The sequence below is a fragment of the Cherax quadricarinatus genome, chromosome 10, assembly GCF_038502225.1.
Source record: "Cherax quadricarinatus isolate ZL_2023a chromosome 10, ASM3850222v1, whole genome shotgun sequence".
Lineage (NCBI taxonomy): Eukaryota > Metazoa > Arthropoda > Malacostraca > Decapoda > Parastacidae > Cherax > Cherax quadricarinatus.
In genome coordinates this window covers 29,906,564-29,928,357 of record NC_091301.1, presented here as the reverse complement: position 1 = coordinate 29,928,357, position 21,794 = coordinate 29,906,564, and the positions used below count along the sequence as shown (strand labels likewise).

Below are 21,794 nucleotides of genomic sequence, written 5' to 3'. Positions count from 1 at the left end.
AGAGGAAGGCATCTACAGAGACGAAGCCAGGGCTAAGGTTCATACAAGGAAAGTTGTGTATTAGAGAGGATTCAACTAGACGGTGACTGTTCGAGTTGGAAGTAGGGAAGACAGTTTTAGCAGAAGACCAGTCAATAGGATGGCACCTCTGTGTGCTTGCTCTCCCTCTGTGGGTATCTAGCTCTCTTGCAGTGCTCCCCTTCCTTTGTATTTGACTGGCTCGTCATCCTTATTTCCCACTTCTACCACTACCACTACTACTACCTCTTCTTCTACTACAACTACTGATGAAATTAAGACACATGTGCGGCGTCTGGTTGTCTTTGTTGTGGACGTTTGGCCATCCAGCCTGCCACTGGGGACACCCGGGTGTTGTGCATGTGTCTTGGTTTCATCCTGTCGGTATTATATACAATTCTTGTACTACTACTACTACTACTACTACTACTACTACTACTACTACTACTACTACTACTACTACTACTACTACTACTACTACTACTACTACTACTACTACTACTACTACTACTACTACTACTACTACTACAACTACTACTACTACTACTACTACTACTACTACTACTACTACTACTACTACTACTACTACTACTACTACTACTACTACTACTACTACTACTACTACTACTACTACTACTACTACTACTACTACTACTACTACTACTACTACTACTACTACTACTACTACTACTACTACTACTACTACTACTACTACTACTACTACTACTACTACTACTACTACTACTACTACTACTACTACTACTACTACTACTACTACTACTACTACTACTACTACTACTACTACTACTACTACTACTACTACTACTACTACTACTACTACTACTACTACTACTACTACTACTACTACTACTACTACTACCACCACCACCACCACCTCCACCTCTTCCTGCCTATATATAGCCGTCCTGCTCCACCTCTGTTAGTGTGACTTTGTCAATGGTCTAAGTCGGACCGAAACGTCGTCGTAAGCTTCTCTCTTTTATGTGCGGGTATTTGTGTATCGTTCCAGTCACGGTATTGTGCCTTTTTGTTATTTTTTATTCTTTATCTTTTAACTCCACAACTCCAAGACCCTAGCATTCTCTTCTCTTACAACCCCTTCTATAAATATATTGAACAACCACAGTGACATCACACATCCTTGTCTAAGGCCTACGTTTACTGGGAAAATAATATCCGTCTCTCCTACGTACTCTAACCTGAGCCTCACTATCCTCGTAAAAGCTCTTCACTGCTTTCAGTAACCTACCTCCTATACCATACACCTGCAACATCTGCCACATTGCCCCCCTATCCACCCTGTCATATGCCTTTTCCAAATCCGTAAATGCCACAAAAACCTCTTTACCCTTATCTAAATACAGTGGTCCCTTGCTTTTATTAGTTCTCGGCAATCGTAAATTTCGCCAATCATAGGGGTATTTTCGTATAAACATGGACTCGCTTTTCATAGGTTGACTCGCGAATAGTAGTTCGTCCAGGACTGGTACGCACGGTGTGAGCCGGGGAGGCCTCCCTACCCAGCCAATCTGGCATTGTTTACCAGCGAGTGAAGGTCCCCTCAAGTGCTCCTACGAAATATTTCATAATATTCCACTCATTTTAGTGCTTGCAAGTACTAAATAAGCTACCATGGCTCCAAAGAAAGCTCCTAGTGCCAAGCCTGTGGTAAAGAAGGTGAGAAATATGTACAGTGACAAAGTCTTGGGCCATTTTAGGGAAGTGTTAAAGAGATGCCAGAAACAGAGCTCTCTCCACAGTTACTTTGCGAGACAGGACTAGAGTGACTCTCAAGGTGGTCCTAGTGGCATTAAGAAACAGGGAAGAGAAGCAACCCCAGAGAAGCAATTGGTACCTGAGGTGTTGCTGGAAGGGGATTCCCCTTCCAAACTGTAAACAATCCAATCTCTCTCCTCCTCCAGTCTCCCATACACTAAGAAGAATCTCCAATAAAGGTAAGTGTTATGCTGTTAATGTTTCATTCATCATTTCCCATTGTATTGTTTATGTCCTACATGTATATTTCATGTAAAAAATTTTTTTGTTTTAATACTTTTGAGTGTCAGAAACGGATTAATTGTATTTACATTGTTTCTTATGGGGAAAATTGATTCGCAAATCGTAAATTTCGTTTATAGTAGCTCCTCCAGGAATGGATTATTTACGAAAAACGAGGGACCACTGTACTGTTCACCTATATGTTTCACTGTAAACACTTGGTCTATGCACCCCCTACCTTTCATCTGTTACCCTACTCTCTGTGTTACTCTTAATTCTTTCAATAATAAGTCTACCATACATTTTACCAGGTATACTCAACAGCCTTTTTTTTTTTTCTCGACAAATCGGCCGTATCCCACCAAGGCAGGGTGGCCCAAAAAGAAAAACGAAAGTTTTTCTTCTTAAATTTAGTAATTTGTACAGGAGAAGGGGTTAATAGCCCCTTGCTCCTTGCATTTTAGTCGCCTCTTACAACACGCATGGCTTACGGAGGAAGAATTCTGTTCCTCTTCCCCATGGAGATAAGAGGAAATGAACAAGAATAAGAACTAGCAAGAAAATAGAAGAAAACCCAGAGGGGTGTGTGTATAAATGCTTGTACATGTATGTGTAGTGTGACCTAAGACACAACAGACTTATTTCCCTATAATTTTTGCATTCTCTTTTATCCCCTTTGCCTGTATACAGAGGAACTATGCATGCTCTCTGCCAATCCCTAGGTACCTTACCCTTTTCCATACATTTATTAACCCTTTGACTGTCACAAGCCCCTTTCTGAAACTGTCATTCTATGTCGAAAAATTTTTGGAAAAAAAAAAATTTTCTTACGAAATGATAGAGGAACTTTTCCCGATGGTAATGACACCAAAAGTACGAAATTTGGTTGAAAACTCACGGAATTATGCTCCCGCGAAGTTAGTGGTCTCGGCTACATACACGCATCTGCGATTTCGCCGACGTTGAGCCTTATTTTTGGTCAATTCCGTTGTTTCAGTTGACCAAACTCATAGCTATTTCTTTAGAACTCCATTTTTTCTATCAATTGAGTACAAGAAACCGCCCATTTACCGATTTGAACTACCCAATGAAGTGGTCAGAAATTGGCAATTTGGCCAATTTCACGCAAATTAAAAAGGATGCCAATTTCAAAATAGGGTCCAGAATAAACAATGTACACATTCTTGGCACTAAAATAACATATCCTCTATTCATTAGTCACATCTCTAGGCCCCTCTTATACAGTGGTCCCTCAATAATCGTCCGGCTCGATAGTCGTCCTTTTCGGAAATCATCACGTTATTCTCGTCTAAACATTGGCTCGCAAATGGTCGGTTTACTTGCTAATCGTCCTTCGTCCGGGACGTGTACTCATGCTCTGAGCTGCCTCGGCCTCTCTTCCCAGCCAGTGTGCCATTGTTTACCAGTGACCGACAGTCCCCTCACTTGTTCATACAAAATATTTCATAATATTCAATTTGTTTTAGTGCTTACAACTGCTAAATAAGTCACCATGGCTCCAAAGAAAGCTTCTAGTGCCAGCCCTTTCGTAAAGAATGTGAGAAACACACATAATTTATGAAAAAGTTTGTAGAAAAATACAAATGTGGTGGAGGTAGAGTGGAAGCAGTTGTGATAGTGGTTGATGGTGGTAGAGGGTGGTAGTGATGGTGGTAGAAGGTAGTAGTGATGGTGGTAACAGTTGTAATAGTGGTAGAAGGTGGTAGTGATGGTGGTAGAGGGGTGCCTTCTTCAGTGATTCAGCGATTCTACCAACTCCTCCAATGTTGTTGGAGTTATATAAGGCTACAGAAAACACCACCACCTCAGCTGCTGCTTCACCACCATTATGGATGGCTTACTCTCAGTGGCCCTTATACACCCAACAACACAACACCTCTCGTGACATACGTAATGACTTATTTTATTCATTCTACAGTGTATTCCATGTTTCTATGTTAATAATATTGTTTATTATGTCATATTCGTTGAATTGTGATAGATAAATAAGCCGTAGAGTTGATATTAGTGTCATATTCTCCAACACCTCAGTGGTGACATGTACTTAGCTCTGTGAAGTTCTGTCCAGTGTGTTTTCCGTGAATCTGCACAAGATGTCCTCTCTTGAGCAACTGTACCAGCAGCTGAAAGAGGAGCTTAGGGTTGCTAAGCTTGAGATATGATGATTGATGAAGGAAAACAAGAGGATTCGAAGTAATCCTCCTGTTGTGAGTCCTCAGGTCAAGAGAGGAACCTGGTCAGTGTCCGGCCAACATGGGACAAAACTGAAAATCAAGAAGTCTGTTGGAGTGGTAGAAGCAACGAAGATCCAGAATATTGCTGTGGAGACTTCCAACCCATTTTCGGTGTTACCAGACGAATGTGGGTTGTCTACTTGGAACGTCACAACGAGCACCAAGGGAGCATTGGCAGATGTGAGTGAGACATCCCTTGATACCCCAATGAAGACCATCAAGAACGTCACGACAAATTCCACAAATGAAGGTAAGAACATTGTTTTAGTTGGAGACAGTCAGGTTAAGTTTATGGATAGGGCCTTTTAGGTTAAGTTTATGGATAGGGCCTTTTGGCTTAGGGACAGGAAGAGGAGGCTCAGGGTATGTTTTCCTGGGGCTGGGATGGGGGATATTGTTAGCCGTCTGGACGACATCGTGAAAGGTAATGGGAGCAATCCTATTATCTGTCTCAGTGCGGGAGGCAATGATGTTGGCAGACGTAGGAGTGAGGACCTGATTAGCAAGTGTATAGGTCAGCAATAGAGATAATTAGGAAGAAGGGTGGGAACCCTGTCATATGTGGTATTTTGCCAAGGAGAGGAGTTGGAAACGAATGGTTGTCCAGGGCAATTGGTGTCAACTGCTGGCTGGACAAATACTGTAAGGAAAATGCGGTAACATTTATTGACAACTGGAACCTCTTCTATGGCAGAAATGACATGTATGTCAGGGATGGGGTTCACTTATCTAGGTCTGGGGTGGGAGCACTGGCAACGGCAGTGGAGGGAACTGTTAGGGCTTTATACTAGGAATATATAGTGGTGTGGGTTTTGGCGAGAATACAGTGAAGTCCCAGTGTAATAATACTGTGAGTTCTAGGGGAACTAGTAATAGGCAGAATGAGGTGGATATTGGAAAGCCAACAGCACTAGGCGACAAGGACCGTAATAGGTTTAGTGAAAAAACAGATATGAGCAGGAAGGGTAAAGAGAAAGGAGGGTCTTTAAAATTATATTATGCTAATAGCCATAGTGCTAGGAATAAGATGGATGAGTTGAGATTAGTTGCTAGTGCAGGTAACATTGATGTATTTGCAGTCACTGAGACATGGTTTAATTCCAAAAGTCGGGACATGCCTTCGGAATGTCACATTCAGGGTTTTAAATTGTTCCAAGTAGATAGAAATATCGGTAAGGGAGGTGGGGTGGCACTGTATGTCCGAGATCACTTGAACTGGGTATTAAGTCCGAGGTAACACATACAGACTGTGTCTGGATAGAATTTTCAGAGGGGCATAAGAAATTGATTCTAGGAGTGATATACCATCCCCCAAACTTAGATAGGGACCAAGGGAAATTACTGTGGGAGAAAATTGTTAAGGCCACAAGGAACAATAATGTAGTAATTCTAGGGGACTTCAACTTTAGTCACATTGATTGGAATTTCTTGACTGGGAATTTAGAATCAAATGACTTCTTAGAAGTAGCTCAGGAATGTTTTTTTGAAGCAGTTTGTGGCAGAACCTACAAGGGGAAATAACCTTCTTGATCTGGTTCTGGCGAACAAGGAAACCCTTGTTAATAATTTAGAAATTAATGAGGAACTCGGCACAAGCGATCACAAATCAATTACCTTTAGCATAGAATGGAAGTATGATAGTAGGGACAACTCAGTAACAGTTCCAGATTTTCGCTTAGCAGTTTACAATGGGCTTAGAAAACACTTCCTCTTCAAGGGGGCTCCTTGGCGTGGTGAAGAGGCTCTTGGTCTGAGGAATTAGACCTGTTGGTCTCCTTCCTCAGACCGAACCTAATTGCCCCCCAATCCCCCCTTCCCTATCCCATCCTCCCCATCTTCCCTTTTTTCCTTTCCTCCTCCTCCTCCCCATCCCTCCCTTATTCCCTTCCTCTTTTTGGCCTTTGGGATTCTTCCCACAGGCCTACTGGTTCCTAAGTAGGGGAAAGGGTACCGAGGTCAATCCCATTACATTGAGGTTCTTGGCGGTGGTGTAGTTTGCCATGGAATCTGGATCGCCTGGGGATATCCCATTCCCTCTCCGGTCTTCCAGGGCGTGGCTTTGGGTGTCTTTCAGGCGACAGGTGTATCTCTGGAGGCCGCCTTTCAGATTCCGGGGGTGGTGGCCAAAGGAGGTATGCTTTGTGGCGGATATCCGGCTGCCCTCTCTTTTGTCCACCGAGGTAGCTCGGCAGATGTGAGGTTGCTATCCTGGATTGCTGGTTTACTGGCGCGAAGGGTAGGGTGTGGCACGGGTTCCATGCCGCATCCGCACTACTTGCAGTGTTCAGGTCCTCTTGGGCGCGGGGGTGATTTCTGGCCCTTTCATTCCTCCTAGGAACTATTCCTCCCTGGTCCCCCCTTTTTTTATTCTTTTTTTTTTTATTTTTATTTTCTTTTTTCTTTTTTTTCTTAAAAACAAAAAGAAAGAAGTAACCTAACCATGGAAGCCCTGATCCATGAACCTGCTACCCCTGGGCCCCCTTACTGATACCGCGCCCCGTTCTCACCCTGCCTCATTTTTTGACCACTCTTTGGACACTCCTGATGCCCCTGTACCTCTTGCTGGTGCCGTTTCATCACCAGCTTCAGGTACTGGGGTCTCGACTGACTCCTCCGATTTGTCTGACCTCCACCCTCCTTTGACTATGCTTCTGGCCTCTCCCTCTATGGTGCGGCAATTTTCAAATCGCCAGCCCGTCCCAAGTCGGACCAACTTTGGTCCCACTTCTAAACGCCAACGACAAGCTCCTGATGATGTTACTTCGTTACCTTCCCATTCTACTCGGAAAAGACCGACACATCATGCACTCCCTCTCCACACTCAGTTTCGGACCACACAATGGACTAAATTCTTTACTTTAAGACCGACTTCTTCTACTGCTTATCTTTCCGACCATAGTATTGGCAAAGCGCTCCTATGCCATGTTGGTAGAGATATTTTATTTCATGCTCTCAAGAGCGGCACATGCATCGTCACTGTCCAGAATGCTACCCAAGCTCATGATCTTTCTCTCCTTTCGCATATTGATACTACTCCTATCACTATTGGAAAACATCTTTCTCTCAATTCCTGTAGTGGCACTGTCATTCTGCCCCATACCATAGTCCAACAGGATTTCCAGACATGTGGCAATGACATTCTTGAACAACTGGAACTCTAGGATCTCCCAATCCTCAAAGTAAACACTTCTGTCCTTCTTGCCCGCGGGCGGAGACAATACTCTTGCATTGTGGCTCGATTAACTTTCGACAGCCGTGAACTCCCATCCTCTGTTTATGTAGCAGGACATCGGTTACAAGTTCGAAAGGTGATCCCTACACCACAACAGTGTAGAAATTGCTGGCGTTTTGGTCACCCAGCGAAATATTGCAGATCTCTAGCTGAATGCCCAGTCTGTGGTGCCGACGACCATTCCAATACGTCTTGCAGTCGACCTCCCTCTTGCCTTAATTGTCATGAGGCTCTCCCTTCGCACTCTTGCCATTGCCAAGTCTATTTAAATGGGTGTGAAATCCGTTGCCTCAAAGAGGCAACGGATTTCACACCCATTCCTCACAAGCCCCGGTATCGACAAGACCTCATACGACATCTTATACCAATCGCCCCTCTACTTCTCAGAAGTCCAAAAAATCCCCATTGCTCAACCCTTCTTTGCCCCCTCCTTCCCTTCTTCCACCTCTGCATTTTACCTTTCCAGTCTCTGTGCCTAGTTCTCCCCCTCTCTCTGGCTCTATTACAAGTGTGGAGGTTCACCCTCCTCCTCGTACTATGCCTTCCTCCCCCATCCCCTCCCTAGTTTCTCCCTGTTCTGCCACCTCCCAGGTTTCTGCCTCTTCTGTCCCCTCCCACACTTCTTTTCCAGTCCCCTACACTCTTTCATCTAACCCTACTTTGGTACAGTCCATTACTGTCCCAATCTTTACTCACCCTCCTCCTTCTACCTCCAATATTGTCTCCCTTCCTCTTCAAGGGGGGCTCCTTGGCGTGGTGAAGAGGCTCTTGGTCTGAGGAATTAGACCTGTCGGTCTTCTTCCTCAGACCGAACCTAATTACCCCCCAATCTCCCCTCCCCTATCCCATCCTCCCCATCCTCCCCTTTTTCCTTTCCTCCTCCTCCTCCCCACCCCTCCCTTTTGCCCTTCCTCTTTTTGTCCTTCCTCTTTTTGTCCTTTGGGATTTCTCCCACAGGCACGCTAGTTCCTAGGTAGGGGAAAGGATACCGGGGTCCATCCCATTCCGTTGAGGTTCTTAGCGGTGGCATAGTTTGCCGTGGAATCTGGATCGCCTAGGGATGTCCCGATCCTTCTCCGGTATCCCGGAGTAGCTTTGGGTGTCTTTCGGGCGACGAGTGTATCTCTGGAAGCCACCTTTCGGATTCCGGGGGTGGTGGCTGAAGGAGGTATGCTTTGTGGTGGATATCCGGCCGCCCTCTCTTTTGTCCACCGAGGTAGCTCGGCAGATGTGAGGTTGCTATCCCGGATTGTTAGTTTACTAGCATGATGGGTAGGGTATGGCACGGGTTCCATGCTGCATCTGCGCTACTTGCGGTGCTGAGGTCCTCTTGGGCGCGGAGGGAGATTTCTGGCCCTTTCATTCCTCCTAGGAACTATCCCTCCCCGGTCCCCCCTTTTTTTATTCTTTTTTTTATTTTTATTTTCTTTTCTTCTTTCTTTTTTTTCTTAAAAACAAAAAGAAAGAAGTAACCTAACCATGGCAGCCCTAGTCCATGAACCTGGTACCCCCGGGCCCCTTCTTGATACCGCACCCCGTTCTGACCCCGCCTCGTCTTTGGACCACTCTTCAGACATTCCTCATGCCTCTGTACCTATTGCCGGTGCTGTTTCCTCACCCGCTTCAGGTACTGAGGCCTCGACTGACTCCTTCGATTTATCGGACCTTCGCTCTCCTCTGACTATGCTTCCGGCCTCTCCCTCTACGGTGCGGCAATTTTCAAATCGCCGACCCGTTCCACGTCGGACCAACTCTGGTCCCACGCCTAAACGCCAATGACAATTACCTGCTGATGATACTTCTCCACCTTCTCGTTCTTCTCAGAAACGATCGACACGTCCTTCACTACCTTTCCACGCTCAGTTTCAGACTGAACAATGGACTAAATTCTTCACTTTACGACCGACTTCCTCTACTGCCTATCTTTCTGACCATAGTATTGGCAAGGCACTCCTACGCCATGTTGGTAAAGATATTTCTTTTCATGCTCTTAAGAGCGGTACTCGCATCATTACCGTACAGAATGCTACCCAGGCTCATGACCTCTCTTGTCTTTCCCATATCGATACTGTTCCTGTCAGTCTTGAAAAACATCATTCCCTCAATTCTTGTAGTGGTACCGTCATTCTGCCCCATACCATAGTTCAACAAAATTTCCAGACATGTGGCACTGACATTCTTGAACAGCTGGAACTCCAAGATCTCCCAATCCTCAAGGTAGACACTTACGTTCTTCCTGCCTGTGGGCGGAGACGATACCCTAGCAATGTGGCTCGTTTAACTTTTGACAGCCGAGAACTCCCATCCTCAGTTTATATAGCAGGACATCGGTTACAAGTTCGAAAGGTGATCCCTACACCACAACAGTGTAGAAATTGCTGGCGATTTGGCCATCCAGCGAAATATTGCAGATCTATCGCCGAATGCCCAGTCTGTGGTGCCGATGACCATTCTAATACGTCTTGCAATCGATCTCCCTCTTGCCTTAACTGTCATGAGGCTCACCCTTCGTACTCTCGCCGTTGTCAAGTCTATTTAAACGAGCGGGAAATCCGTTACCTCAAAGAGACAGAAGGTCTCCCTTATGCCATGGCAGTTTCTCATCTCCGCCTCCAAGGGAGACTCCCACGTGTTTCTTATTCCCGTGTTTCAAAACGTCCCCCCACTTCTGGTATCCCATCTTCTACACCCACCTCTGTGGTTACCTCTCCCATAATCACTCCTGTATCTAATCCTTTTGCTGTCCTCGGCTCAGACGTCCCTACTTCAACGCCTCAGTCTAATCTCGCTTCTTCGAGTTCTCTCTCACAAGCCTCAGTATCGACGAGACCTCGTACGACACCTCCTCCCAATCGTCCCTCTACTTCTCAAAAGTCAAAAAAAGGTCCGTTAACACCTCCTACCCATCTTCCACCTCCTCATTTTACCCTCCCTGTCTCTGTCCCTGGTTCTTCCCCTCTCACTGGCTCAGTTACAAGTGTAGAGGTTCACCCTCCTCCTCGTACTGTACCTTCCTCCCCTGTTCCCTCCCAAGTTTCTTCCTCTTCTGCCACCTCCCAGGTTCCTGCCTCTTCTGTCCCCTGCCACGCTTCTCCAGTTCCCTCCACCCTTTCGCCCCCCCCCCCTACCTTGGTACAGTCCAATACAGTTCCAATCTTTACTCATCCTCCCCCTACCATTCCCAATATTGTCTCCCATACGACGTCTCTGAATTCCGAAACACTTGAAGCAATCTCTGAATATATTGCAGAGACCAAACCATCAATGGACACTGATCCACCTTCCGCTCTTTCTCTCTCCTCTGCTCCATCTGCGCAACTCCTTTCTTCACAGCGCACCGTTCCTTCGCTGCTTGAACGTTTTCCACTGCCTCCGCATGTGGACTTTTCTAACCCCTCTAGTCCGTAGGAACCCTTACCTGCGGATTTCAAGTATCTTTATCATTGCCAATCATGGCCTATTTACAGTGGAATATACGCGGCCTCAGGGGTAATCGGGGTGAGCTTCAGATGTTACTCTCCCAGTTTGCCCCTGTTGGTGTTTGCTTACAGGAACCAAAATTACACTCTGCTGTTATTTCTCACATCTCAGGCTATAATTTATTGTATTCTTCAGATCCTTTTCCTGATGGGACCTTTAATGAAAGTGCCCTTCTTCTACGCACTGATATTCCGTACCATCAGCTATTTGTTCATACTTCGCTGCATTACACAGCAGCCCGTATCCACTTACATAGGTGGTATACGCTCTGTTCTTTATATCTCTCTCCTTCTCGGGCATTATCTATTCCGGATATTGCCTTCCTTGTTTTGTCATTACCGCCACCGATTCTGTTATTTGGTGATTTTAATGCCCACCATTTCCTCTGGGGGGGTCTCACTGTGATTCCCGTGGAATTCAGTTAAAGGCTTTTCTTGCCACCTACCCCCTCCATGTTTTAAATACAGGTACTCACACCCATTTTGATCCTTGGACTCATACTCTCTCTTGCATCGATCTCTCAGTCTGCTCTTCCTCCACCGCATTAGACTTCACTTGGTCTGTTCTCCCGGACTTACGTGACAGTGATCATTTCCCAATCATTCTTACTTCCCCTTCATATTCGCCACCTCTTCGCACCCCACGCTGGCAATTTAATAGGGCAAATTGGAACCTTTACTCACACCTAACTGTTTTTAAAGAGGTTCCTTCTTCGTCCTCCATCGATGAGCTTTTACACCTCTTCTCGTCCTCCGTTTTCACCGCAGCTTCTCATTCTATACCCCAAACTTCGGGCAGGCATTCTCAGAAATGCGTGCCTTGGTGGTCTCCTGCTTGTGCTCGTGCAGTACGTTTGAAACGCGCTGCATGGGGCAGGTACCGGTACAATAGAACCACAGAGCGACTCCTTGATTTTAAACAGAAGCGTGCGATCGCTCGCCGTGTCATCCGTGACGCTAAACGCACTTGCTGGCGAGATTATGTCTCCACCATCACCTCTGCTTCCTCTATGAGTGCAGTCTGGAAAAAAGTACGAAAACTGAGTGGTAAATATTCTCCTGACCCGGCTCCTGTTCTGCGGGTTGCCGGTGTTGATATAGCAAACCCACTAGATGTTGCCAATGAGATTGGCAATCATCTGGTCCGTATTTCTCAGGGACTCCATCTATGCCCCTCATTTCTTTCCTCAAAGTCTGCCAGAGAGTTAGCACCTTTGGACTTTTCTTCTCTCAGAGAAGAACAGTATAATGTGCCTTTTACACTTCAAGAACTGGAGGTAACACTCTCAGCTTGTCGATCATCGGCAGCTGGGCCCGACGACATTCATATTCGTATGCTACAACATTTACATCAGTCAGCCCTTGCAGTCCTATTACGCCTTTACAATCTTATTTGGTCACAAGGAGTTCTTCCACAGCTGTGGAAATCCGCCATTGTTCTCCCTTTCCGCAAACCAGGCACTACGGGACATGAAACCTCCCACTATCGTCCCATTGCTCTTACCAGTGCAGTTTGCAAAGTAATGGAACGTCTAGTAAATAGACGTTTAGTGTGGTATTTAGAGACACACAACAGTCTCTCCACTCGTCAATATGGCTTTCGTAAGGGACGTTCTACCATAGACCCCTTACTGCGCTTGGATACGTATGTTCGTAATGCCTTTGCGAATAACCACTCAGTTATTGCCATATTTTTTGACCTTGAGAAGGCATATGACACAACTTGGAGGTATAATATTTTAGCCCAAGCCCACTCCTTAGGCCTTCGAGGCAATCTACCATCCTTCCTTAAGAACTTTTTAACTGACAGGCATTTCCGTGTTCGGGTTAATAATGTGCTCTCCCCGGACTTTGTCCAAGCTGAAGGTGTCCCCCAGGGATGTGTTCTGAGCACAACACTTTTTCTCCTTGCTATTAATGATTTGGCCTCTAGTCTTCCATCAAATATTTGGTCATCACTCTATGTTGATGACTTCGCTATTGCCTGTGCAGGCGCTGACTGTCACCTCCTTACAGATTCTCTCCAGCATGCAGTCGACCGTGTTTCCAATTGGGCCACCACACATGGGTTTAAATTTTCCAGCACTAAAACCCACCAAATCACTTTCACTAGACGCTCTGTCATCTCTGATCATCCTTTGTACCTCTATGGCTCACGTATCCCTGAACGTGATACAGTCAAGTTTCTGGGCCTCCTCTTTGATCGTAGGTTATCCTGGAAACCTCACATTACCTCTCTGAAGGCAACTTGTCACAGCCGGCTGAACCTTCTTAAAACCCTTGCTCATCTTTCGTGGGGAGCTGATCGTCGAACCCTCCTTCACCTACATTCCACCCTTATTTTATCGAAACTTGATTATGGTGACCAGATCTATTCAGCGGCATCTCCTGCTACTCTCTCTAGCCTTAACCCCATTCATCACCAAGGATTACGTTTATGCCTTGGTGCTTTTCGCTCTTCCCCTGTCGAAAGCCTCTATGCAGAAGCGAACGTTCCATCCTTATCCGATCGCCGTGATGCCCATTGCCTGCGCTACTATGTACGCTCTCATGATCTCCGCAATCCTTCCATTTATAGAATGGTCACTGATATTAGTAGACATTCTTTATTTGTTCGCCGCCCCTGCTTACTCCGTCCCTTCTCTCTTCGCCTTCATTCGCTCTTGTCTTCTCTTCAACTACCACCTTTCTATGTACATGTAGCATCTCACTTTTCCCTACCCCCCTGGGAAGTTCCAGCTGTTCGAGTCTGTTCTTTCTCCCTCCCTTGCTCGAAAGCCCAACTGTCTACGGTCGCTTCCCGCTCTCTTTTTCTTGACCACTTTCACTCTCATTCTCATGCCATTGCTGTGTACACAGATGGCTCTAAGTCTTCTGACGGCGTAGGATTCGCAGCAGTGTTTCCGGACAGCGTCGTACAAGGGCATTTACTATCTTCAGCTAGTATTTTTACTGCTGAATTATATGCCATCCTTACAGCACTTATCCGTATTGCATCTATGCCTGTGTCATCATTTGTGGTTGTCTCAGACTCCCTTAGTGCTTTACAGGCTATACAAAAATTTGATACACCTCACCCCTTAGTCCTCCGTATCCAACTTTGGCTACGCCGCATCTTTACTAAGCATAAAGATATTGTTTTTTGTTGGGTCCCTGGTCATGTTGACGTACAGGGCAATGAACAGGCAGACACTGCTGCGCGGTCAGCAGTACATGACCTACCAGTTTCTTATAGAGGTATTCCATGTACGGACTATTTTGCTGTAATATCTTCCCACCTTCACACCCGTTGGCAACAACGTTGGTCTACTATGCTCGGCAACAAACTTCAGTCTATTAAACCGAGTATAGGTTACTGGCCGTCTTCTTATCACCAGTGTCGAGGTTGGGAGACTACTCTCTCCCGTCTTCGCATTGGCCATACTCGTCTTACTCATGGATATCTCATGGAGAGGCGTCTTGCTCCTCTCTGTGAGAATTGCCAAGCTCCATTATCAGTCAGCCACATTCTGTTGGACTGCCCACTTTATCAACGAGCACGCAGAATTTACCTCTGTCGTCGTCTTCGCCCCGCTGCTCTCTCTTTACCTTCCCTTCTCGCTGATGGACCCACCTTTCATCCGGACTCTCTCATTGACTTTTTGACAACGACTGACTTACTTCACAAATTCTGATACTTTCAGCCCTTTCTACTTGTATCTCTTGCTACCCTCTACCCCCGTACTATCCCCCGCCCCGCTGTTTTCTGTAACCTGCTGATCATCCCCCCTCCCTTCTGCCATCCAATTCCCTTGCTTCCTTCCCTACCCTGCAGCGCTGTATAGCCCTTGTGGCTTAGCGCTTCTTTTTGATTATAATAATAATATGAGTGCAGTCTGGAAAAAAGTACGAAAACTGAGTGGTAAATATTCTCCTGACCCGGCTCCTGTTCTGCGGGTTGCCGGTGTTGATATAGCAAACCCACTAGATGTTGCCAATGAAATTGGCAATCATCTGGTCCGTATTTCTCAGGGACTCCATCTATGCCCCTCATTTCTTTCCTCAAAGTCTGCCAGAGAGTTAGCACCCTTGGACTTTTCTTCTCTCAGAGAAGAACAGTATAATGTGCCTTTTACACTTCAAGAACTGGAGGCAACACTCTCAGCTTGTCGATCATCGGCAGCTGGGCCCGACGACATTCATATTTGTATGCTACAACATTTACATCAGTCAGCCCTTGCAGTCCTATTACGCCTTTACAATCTTATTTGGTCACAAGGAGTTCTTCCACAGCTGTGGAAATCCGCCATTGTTCTCCCTTTCCGCAAACCAGGCACTACGGGACATGAAACCTCCCACTATCGTCCCATTGCTCTTACCAGTGCAGTTTGCAAAGTGATGGAATGCTTGGTGAATAGACGTTTAGTGTGGTATTTAGAGACGCACAACAGTCTCTCCACTCGTCAATATGGCTTTCGTAAGGGCCGCTCTACCATAGACCCCTTACTACGCTTGGATACGTATGTTCGTAATGCCTTTGCGAATAACCACTCAGTTATTTCCATATTTTTTGACCTTTAGAAGGCATATGACACAACTTGGAGGTATAATATTTTGGCCCAAGCCCACTCCTTAGGCCTCCGAGGCAATCTACCATCCTTCGTTAAGAACTTTTTAACCAATAGACATTTCCGTGTTTGGGTTAATAATGTGCTCTCCCCGGACTTTATCCAAGCTGAAGGTGTCCCCCAGGGATGTGCTCTGAGCACAACACTTTTTCTCCTTGCTATAAATGATTTGGCCTCTAGTCTTCCATCAAATATTTGGTCATCACTCTATGTTGATGATTTTGCTATTGCCTGTGCAGGCGCTGACGGCCACCTCGTTACAGTTTCTCTCCAGCATGAGGTCGACCGTGTTTCCAATTGGGCCACCACACATGGGTTTAAATTTTCCAGTACCAAAACTCACCAAATTACTTTCACTAGACGCTCTGTCATCTCCAATCATCCTTTGTACCTCTATGGCTCCTGTATCCCTGAACGTGATACAGTCAGGTTTCTGGGCCTCCTCTTTGACCGTAGGTTATCCTGGAAACCTCACATTACCTCTCTGAAGGCAACTTGTCACAGCCGGCTGAACCTTCTTAAAACCCTTGCCCATCTTTCATGGGGAGCTGATCGTCAAACTCTCCTTCTCCTACACTCCACCCTCATTTTATCGAAACTTGATTATGGTGACCAGATCTATTCAGCGGCATCTCCTGCTACTCTCTCTAGTCTTAACCCCATTCATCACCAAGGATTACGTTTATGCCTTGGTGCTTTTCGCTCTTCCCCTGTTAAGAGCCTCTATGCAGAAGCGAACGTTCCATCATTATCCGTTCGCCGTGATGCCCTTTGCCTTCGCTACTATGTACGCTCTCATGATCTCTGCAGTCCTTCCATTTATAGAATGGTCACTGATATTAGTAGACATTCTTTATTTGTTCGCTGCCCCTGTTTACTGCATCCCTTCTCTCTTCGCCTACATTCGCTCGTCTTCTCTTCAGTTACCACCTTTCTATGTTCATGTAGCATCTCACTTTTCCCTACCCCCCTGAGAAGTTCCAGCAGTTTGAGTCTGTTCTTTCTCTCTCCCTTGCTCGAAAGCCCAACTGTCTATGGTCGCTTTCCGCTCTCTTTTTCTTGACCATTTCCACTCTCATTCTCATGCCATTGCAGTGTACACAGATGGCTCTAAGTCTTCTGACGGCGTAGGATTCGCAGCAGTGTTTCTGGACAGCATCGTACGAGGGCATTTGCTATCTTTGGCTAGTATTTTTACTGCTGAATTGTATGCCATTCTTGCAGCACTTATCCGTATTGCATCTATGCCTGTGTCATCATTTGTGGTTGTCTCAGACTCCCTTCGTGCTTTACAGGCTATACAGAAATTTTATACACCTCACCCCTTAGTCCTCCATATCCAACTTTGGCTACGCCGCATCTCTACCAAGCATAAAGATATTGTTATTTGTTGGGTCCCTAGTCATGTTGACGTACAGGGCAATGAACAGGCAGACACTGCTGCGCGGTCAGCAGTACATGACCTACCAGTTTCATATAGAGGTGTTCCATTTACGGACTATTTTGCTGCAATAGCTACCCACCTTCACACCTGTTGGCAACAACGTTGGTCTACTCTACTCGGTAACAAACTTCAATCTATTAAACCGAGTATAGGTTACTGGCCGTCTTCTTGTCACCAGTGCCGAGGTTGGGAGACTACTCTCTCCCATCTCCGCATTAGCCATACTCGTCTTACTCATGGATATTTCATGGAGAGGCGCCCTGCTCCTCTCTGTGAGAATTGTCAGGTTCCATTATCGGTCAGCCACATTCTGTTAGACTGCCCGCTTTATCAACGAGCACGCAGAATTTACCTCCGACGTCTTCGCTCCGCTGCTCTCTCTTTACCTTCCCTTCTCGCTGATGGACCTACCTTTCATCTGGACATTCTCGTTGACTTTTTGACAACTGACTGACTTCACAAACTCTGATGATACCTTCAGCCCTTTCTACCTCGATCTTTTGCTACCCTCTACCCTGCACTATCCCCTGCCCCGCTGTTTTCTGTAACCTACTGATCGCCCCTCCCCCCTTCTGCCGCCCAATACCCTCGCTTCCTTTCCTACCCTGCAACGCTGTATAGCCCTTGTGGCTTAGCGCTTCTTTTTGATTATAATAATAATAATATTAGTTGGTTTTCCTGCCTTTTCTTCTCAGTGAATTTATTATTGAAGTAGCCTCAGCAGTAGTAGTTGGGAATAGATAGAGAGAGCTTGGTAAATTTCCAGAAAGGTAATTGCTAGCTTGGTCATTTGAATATGGGAGTTTGCCCGTTAGGCTTGATACTGTTTCAGCAAGCTGAACAATTTCTCTGGCTTTGGTTAATTTTTGACAGGCAGCATTTGTGAGAGTGTGGGAATATGTCTGAGGGAATTGACTTTGTAATAATAGTGCTCTATCTCACAGACTAGGGAAGTTTATTTTGATTAAATATCATAACTCCATATTTCCTTAACTTCCTGACCAGATTGAAATTAGTATATTAACAGAAGCAGCCACCACGAGATCGCAATGAGACGTCCATAGCAATACTGTTACTGCTGTACAGGACTGGTAATTCCTTCATCGTCACGACTCATCTTCATCTTCATTGTTAGCCACTCATAGCAGCCATGATCATCCCAAACATTTATAACATTATATGGGTTACTCTATGTAGGTTTAAGAGAAAACTATGTGACTTCTGAAAGAATGGGGTGAGCCACACCCTTGCTGTACAGAATATCAATATATTTTGCCTTTCACATTTTGAAGTGGTCAAAACATAGAAATATTTCTTTTGTGTCTGGTTTATGCTAAGGCTTGTTTATTGATGGTGTGAGGCCACAGAAGGCTGTGTGTGGTCTTTCTACTCCAGGAGCAAATTTACAGTTACATTGTAACTCCTGGTTGTAGCATGTTACGTAGTAACCTTTCTCGTTGTTAGTGATGAAAAGAAAATGGAATATCTCAAATTTTACATTCACTTAAAATATGTTAATACGGAAATTTGATAGAAGGGGGGGAGTGGGAACTAGTTTAGTGTTTAACATAATATTGGGCAAGTTGCTGACCTGCCATTTTTTACAATTTTTATTCCCAAAATAACTGGCAAATGTTGTTATAGTGCAAATATTTTAGACATCAGTAAATTAATTCAGCATAAAAACATCCACAGTAAGTGCTGATTAGACAATATTTAGTTTATCTACATTGTGTATGCTGTCTTCATTATGTATGCTATATCAGTGTGTCACTTCTTGTTGGAATTACACTTTATATATATGATGAAGATTCAACATCTGAATCATCACTTCACAAACTATGAGTTGCTTTCAGAAATCTTTCAAACATCATGGCATCTGTTTCTGACACACTCATGGTTATCAGTCATGATAGTCAAATGAGAAGTAATGTAAAAAAAAAAAAAAAGAAACATTAAATTATAGCGTCTTTCCTTCAATTCTGTGTATTTTTTTATAGCCAGTACTTGAATTATGAAGATATGCATATACTGGTTACTCCTGAGGTCTTGCTTGACTGGGAACTTTGTACCAAGTCACTACACTAACATATTAGGGTACAGTTACTCTACTAACAGTTTTTACATACATATTATAGAAGTCACAGTACCCTAGCTGGAACAATTCATAAATTTGAGATGAAACTGTAAACAATGTTTTGGTCTGTCTGAGACTCATCAAGTTGTAGTATGATAATGGTATAGACTTGACTGAAAATGTTGCTTAAAGTTTTATCTTTAATTTGTGAGTTAATTTTGGAAGGTTTGTCATAAATGATCACCAAAGTGTTGCTGCCTCTTCTATCCTAATGAAGTGTGTTAAAAACCTTTCTTGCTGCATGTACAGTATATCATTATTGGATATACATTAAAGGCATGACTCTTCAGTTTGTCTTTACAGTGTTTTTACTGTATAATATGTACATTACCTAATTGTGTATATGTTCATTGTGATATTGGATTGTTTCATCAACTGGCATTGTGAACCAGTGAGGTTTTGCTGTTAAATCCGTAATCTATTGCAGTATGTACTTTGATGCATTTATAGAAAAAAGCCTTTTAATGTTAGTGTTGAGTGATCTATAACTGGCTATAACTGTAACACATGTTTTAAATGATCTTATTTCATCTTTGTATTAGTATGTTCATGGTGCATGGGCTGAACATGGCCTTACCAGATGCCCAGCAACATCTTGGAAAGTGACAACAGGAAACAAAAAGGGGCTCCACACAGCTGTGTGTGTAGTAAGGTCTGTATGTAGTTGACCCAACAATGTAAAGTCTTAAATACAATCACTCTGAGTTGTTGCTGTGCCTTGGGTAAGTTCATGTTTGACTTCTACAGTGCAGCAGTAGTTACTCTTACTTGACATTATTACCTATTTTTTTTTTTTCTTTTTTTTTTTTGTGTAAATCAGTGGTATATTTTCTTATAAGATTATGTACTGATCATTCAAAATTTACAATGAAAATAATGACATATGCCAGTTTTTACATTACTTTACCTCAACATTTTGAATATCTCAGCACTATTATAAAAATGATTAATATAAAAATGCTGTTGGTCTTATAACTAGATACACAAATGGACCAACTGTTGATGACATATATTGTGATTGAGCTGGGAAGTTGAGTGAAGTAGAGCTGTGATGAGCTGGGAAGTTGAGTGAAGTAGAGCTGTGACATACATGTAGGTTGGTTTCTAAACTTGGAATATGTTTATATTAAAGTTTATTATGACCACTGTTAGCTTGTCATAGTGACAATACTGACTTCAGTGTTAATATCTCTTAATATCCAAATCATATTCTTCTTTGTGTATATGATTTAGCATAATAGTTTATATGTATGTATAATATATTTATTACAGTAATGGTTATTCTCTGCAACTTCAACACTATGTATTCTCCATCTCTTGTATACAGACTACAAAAAGACCGACCCATTTAGAAAACACCAACAATTTAAAAGATAGAATTAGTTCTGGAAAGGCAGTATAAACTTCTATATTTTAAATGGATAATTATTTTAAGCAATTTTCCTGAGGACTGATTTGATGCATGTACAGTACAGTAATATTGAGCACTTTGCTTCTGTGTTGGTGCTATTCTGCCATAACATTGCAATGCCCTCTTCATAAGAAGACTGATAAAGGGGGTAAAAAAAAAAAAAGGAATTTACAAACTAGTATACAGAAGCTGTGCAGTATAGCTTTATTGGGTGGGGGGGGGGGAGGTCCCAAGTTGCAAGCATTTTCAGTTCTCAACAAGGTCCATAAGAAATGTTAAAAAATGCAGAAGTCATTTTATGAATGTCAGTCAGCAGTTACAAGTGTGTGTGACATTTTTGTACTTTCTTTTTCTGTAGAAAAATAAGGTATGAGCCACAAGCAACTTGTTCATATGTTTGAACACCATTAATGCAGCTCATTTATTGTTCTTGACCCTCTGGGTTTTAATGTGAGAATTTCTTTCATCAAAGGCAGCATGAAGCAAGAGTAAAAGGTGCAGAAAAATTAATAATTGATAAAAAATTTAAGCCAATGAAAATAAATTAAAATTTTCAAGTTATTGCACATTTTGTCTTGTTTAAGTGTATAATTAAGTTCTTAGTCATATATCTTTAGCGGAAGAATTGTTTTTTATATATGTATATAATTTTTTCATAATGGACATGGATTTAATAATGTTCATTTTTTAACATGACAGGTTTATGTGATATTAAAATTGTGTAGCATTTTGTATACAAAAAAAGGAAGGTGCATTGCTATAAATTACTGTATTTAAAGTATTTATGATTTTGTGTGAAAATGTTACTTAATTTGATTTAAATACTATCTGTATTAATTTCAGTGCTGTAGTATGAAATGTTTTACCCTTGTTAATATTAATGAATTTTCCCAGGCTTTGAATAACTCATACTGGTTTATTGCTTCATGAAGTACAGTACAATGCAGTAACACTGCAGATAACCCATCCTGGTTTAGTGCTTCATAAAGTACAATGCAGTAACACTTGCTACAGATAACATATACTACTGGTGTAGTGTTTCATGAAGTACAATACAGTAACACTTGCTACAGATAATGGTTTGCTCTTGGAGCACTATCCTCAGATTTACCAGGTATGATATTGAAGTATCTGCTTACTCATGGAGAAATATTTATTGATATTGATTTATTAAATATAAACAGCATATGTT

General features: G+C 43.5%; 1 protein-coding gene across 1 annotated transcript in view; it reads left to right on the top strand.

The window, feature by feature from the left end:
- The window catches only part of LOC138852503 (golgin subfamily A member 7), a 34,824-nt gene extending 13,380 nt beyond the window's left edge, over positions 1-21,444 (top strand). The window contains exon 3 of the mRNA XM_070083745.1: positions 18,060-21,444. Within this exon, the coding sequence (XP_069939846.1) occupies positions 18,060-18,107 (48 nt within the window). The 3' untranslated portion in view covers positions 18,108-21,444. The remainder of the gene's footprint in view (positions 1-18,059) is intronic.
- Positions 21,445-21,794: the final 350 nt, after the last annotated feature.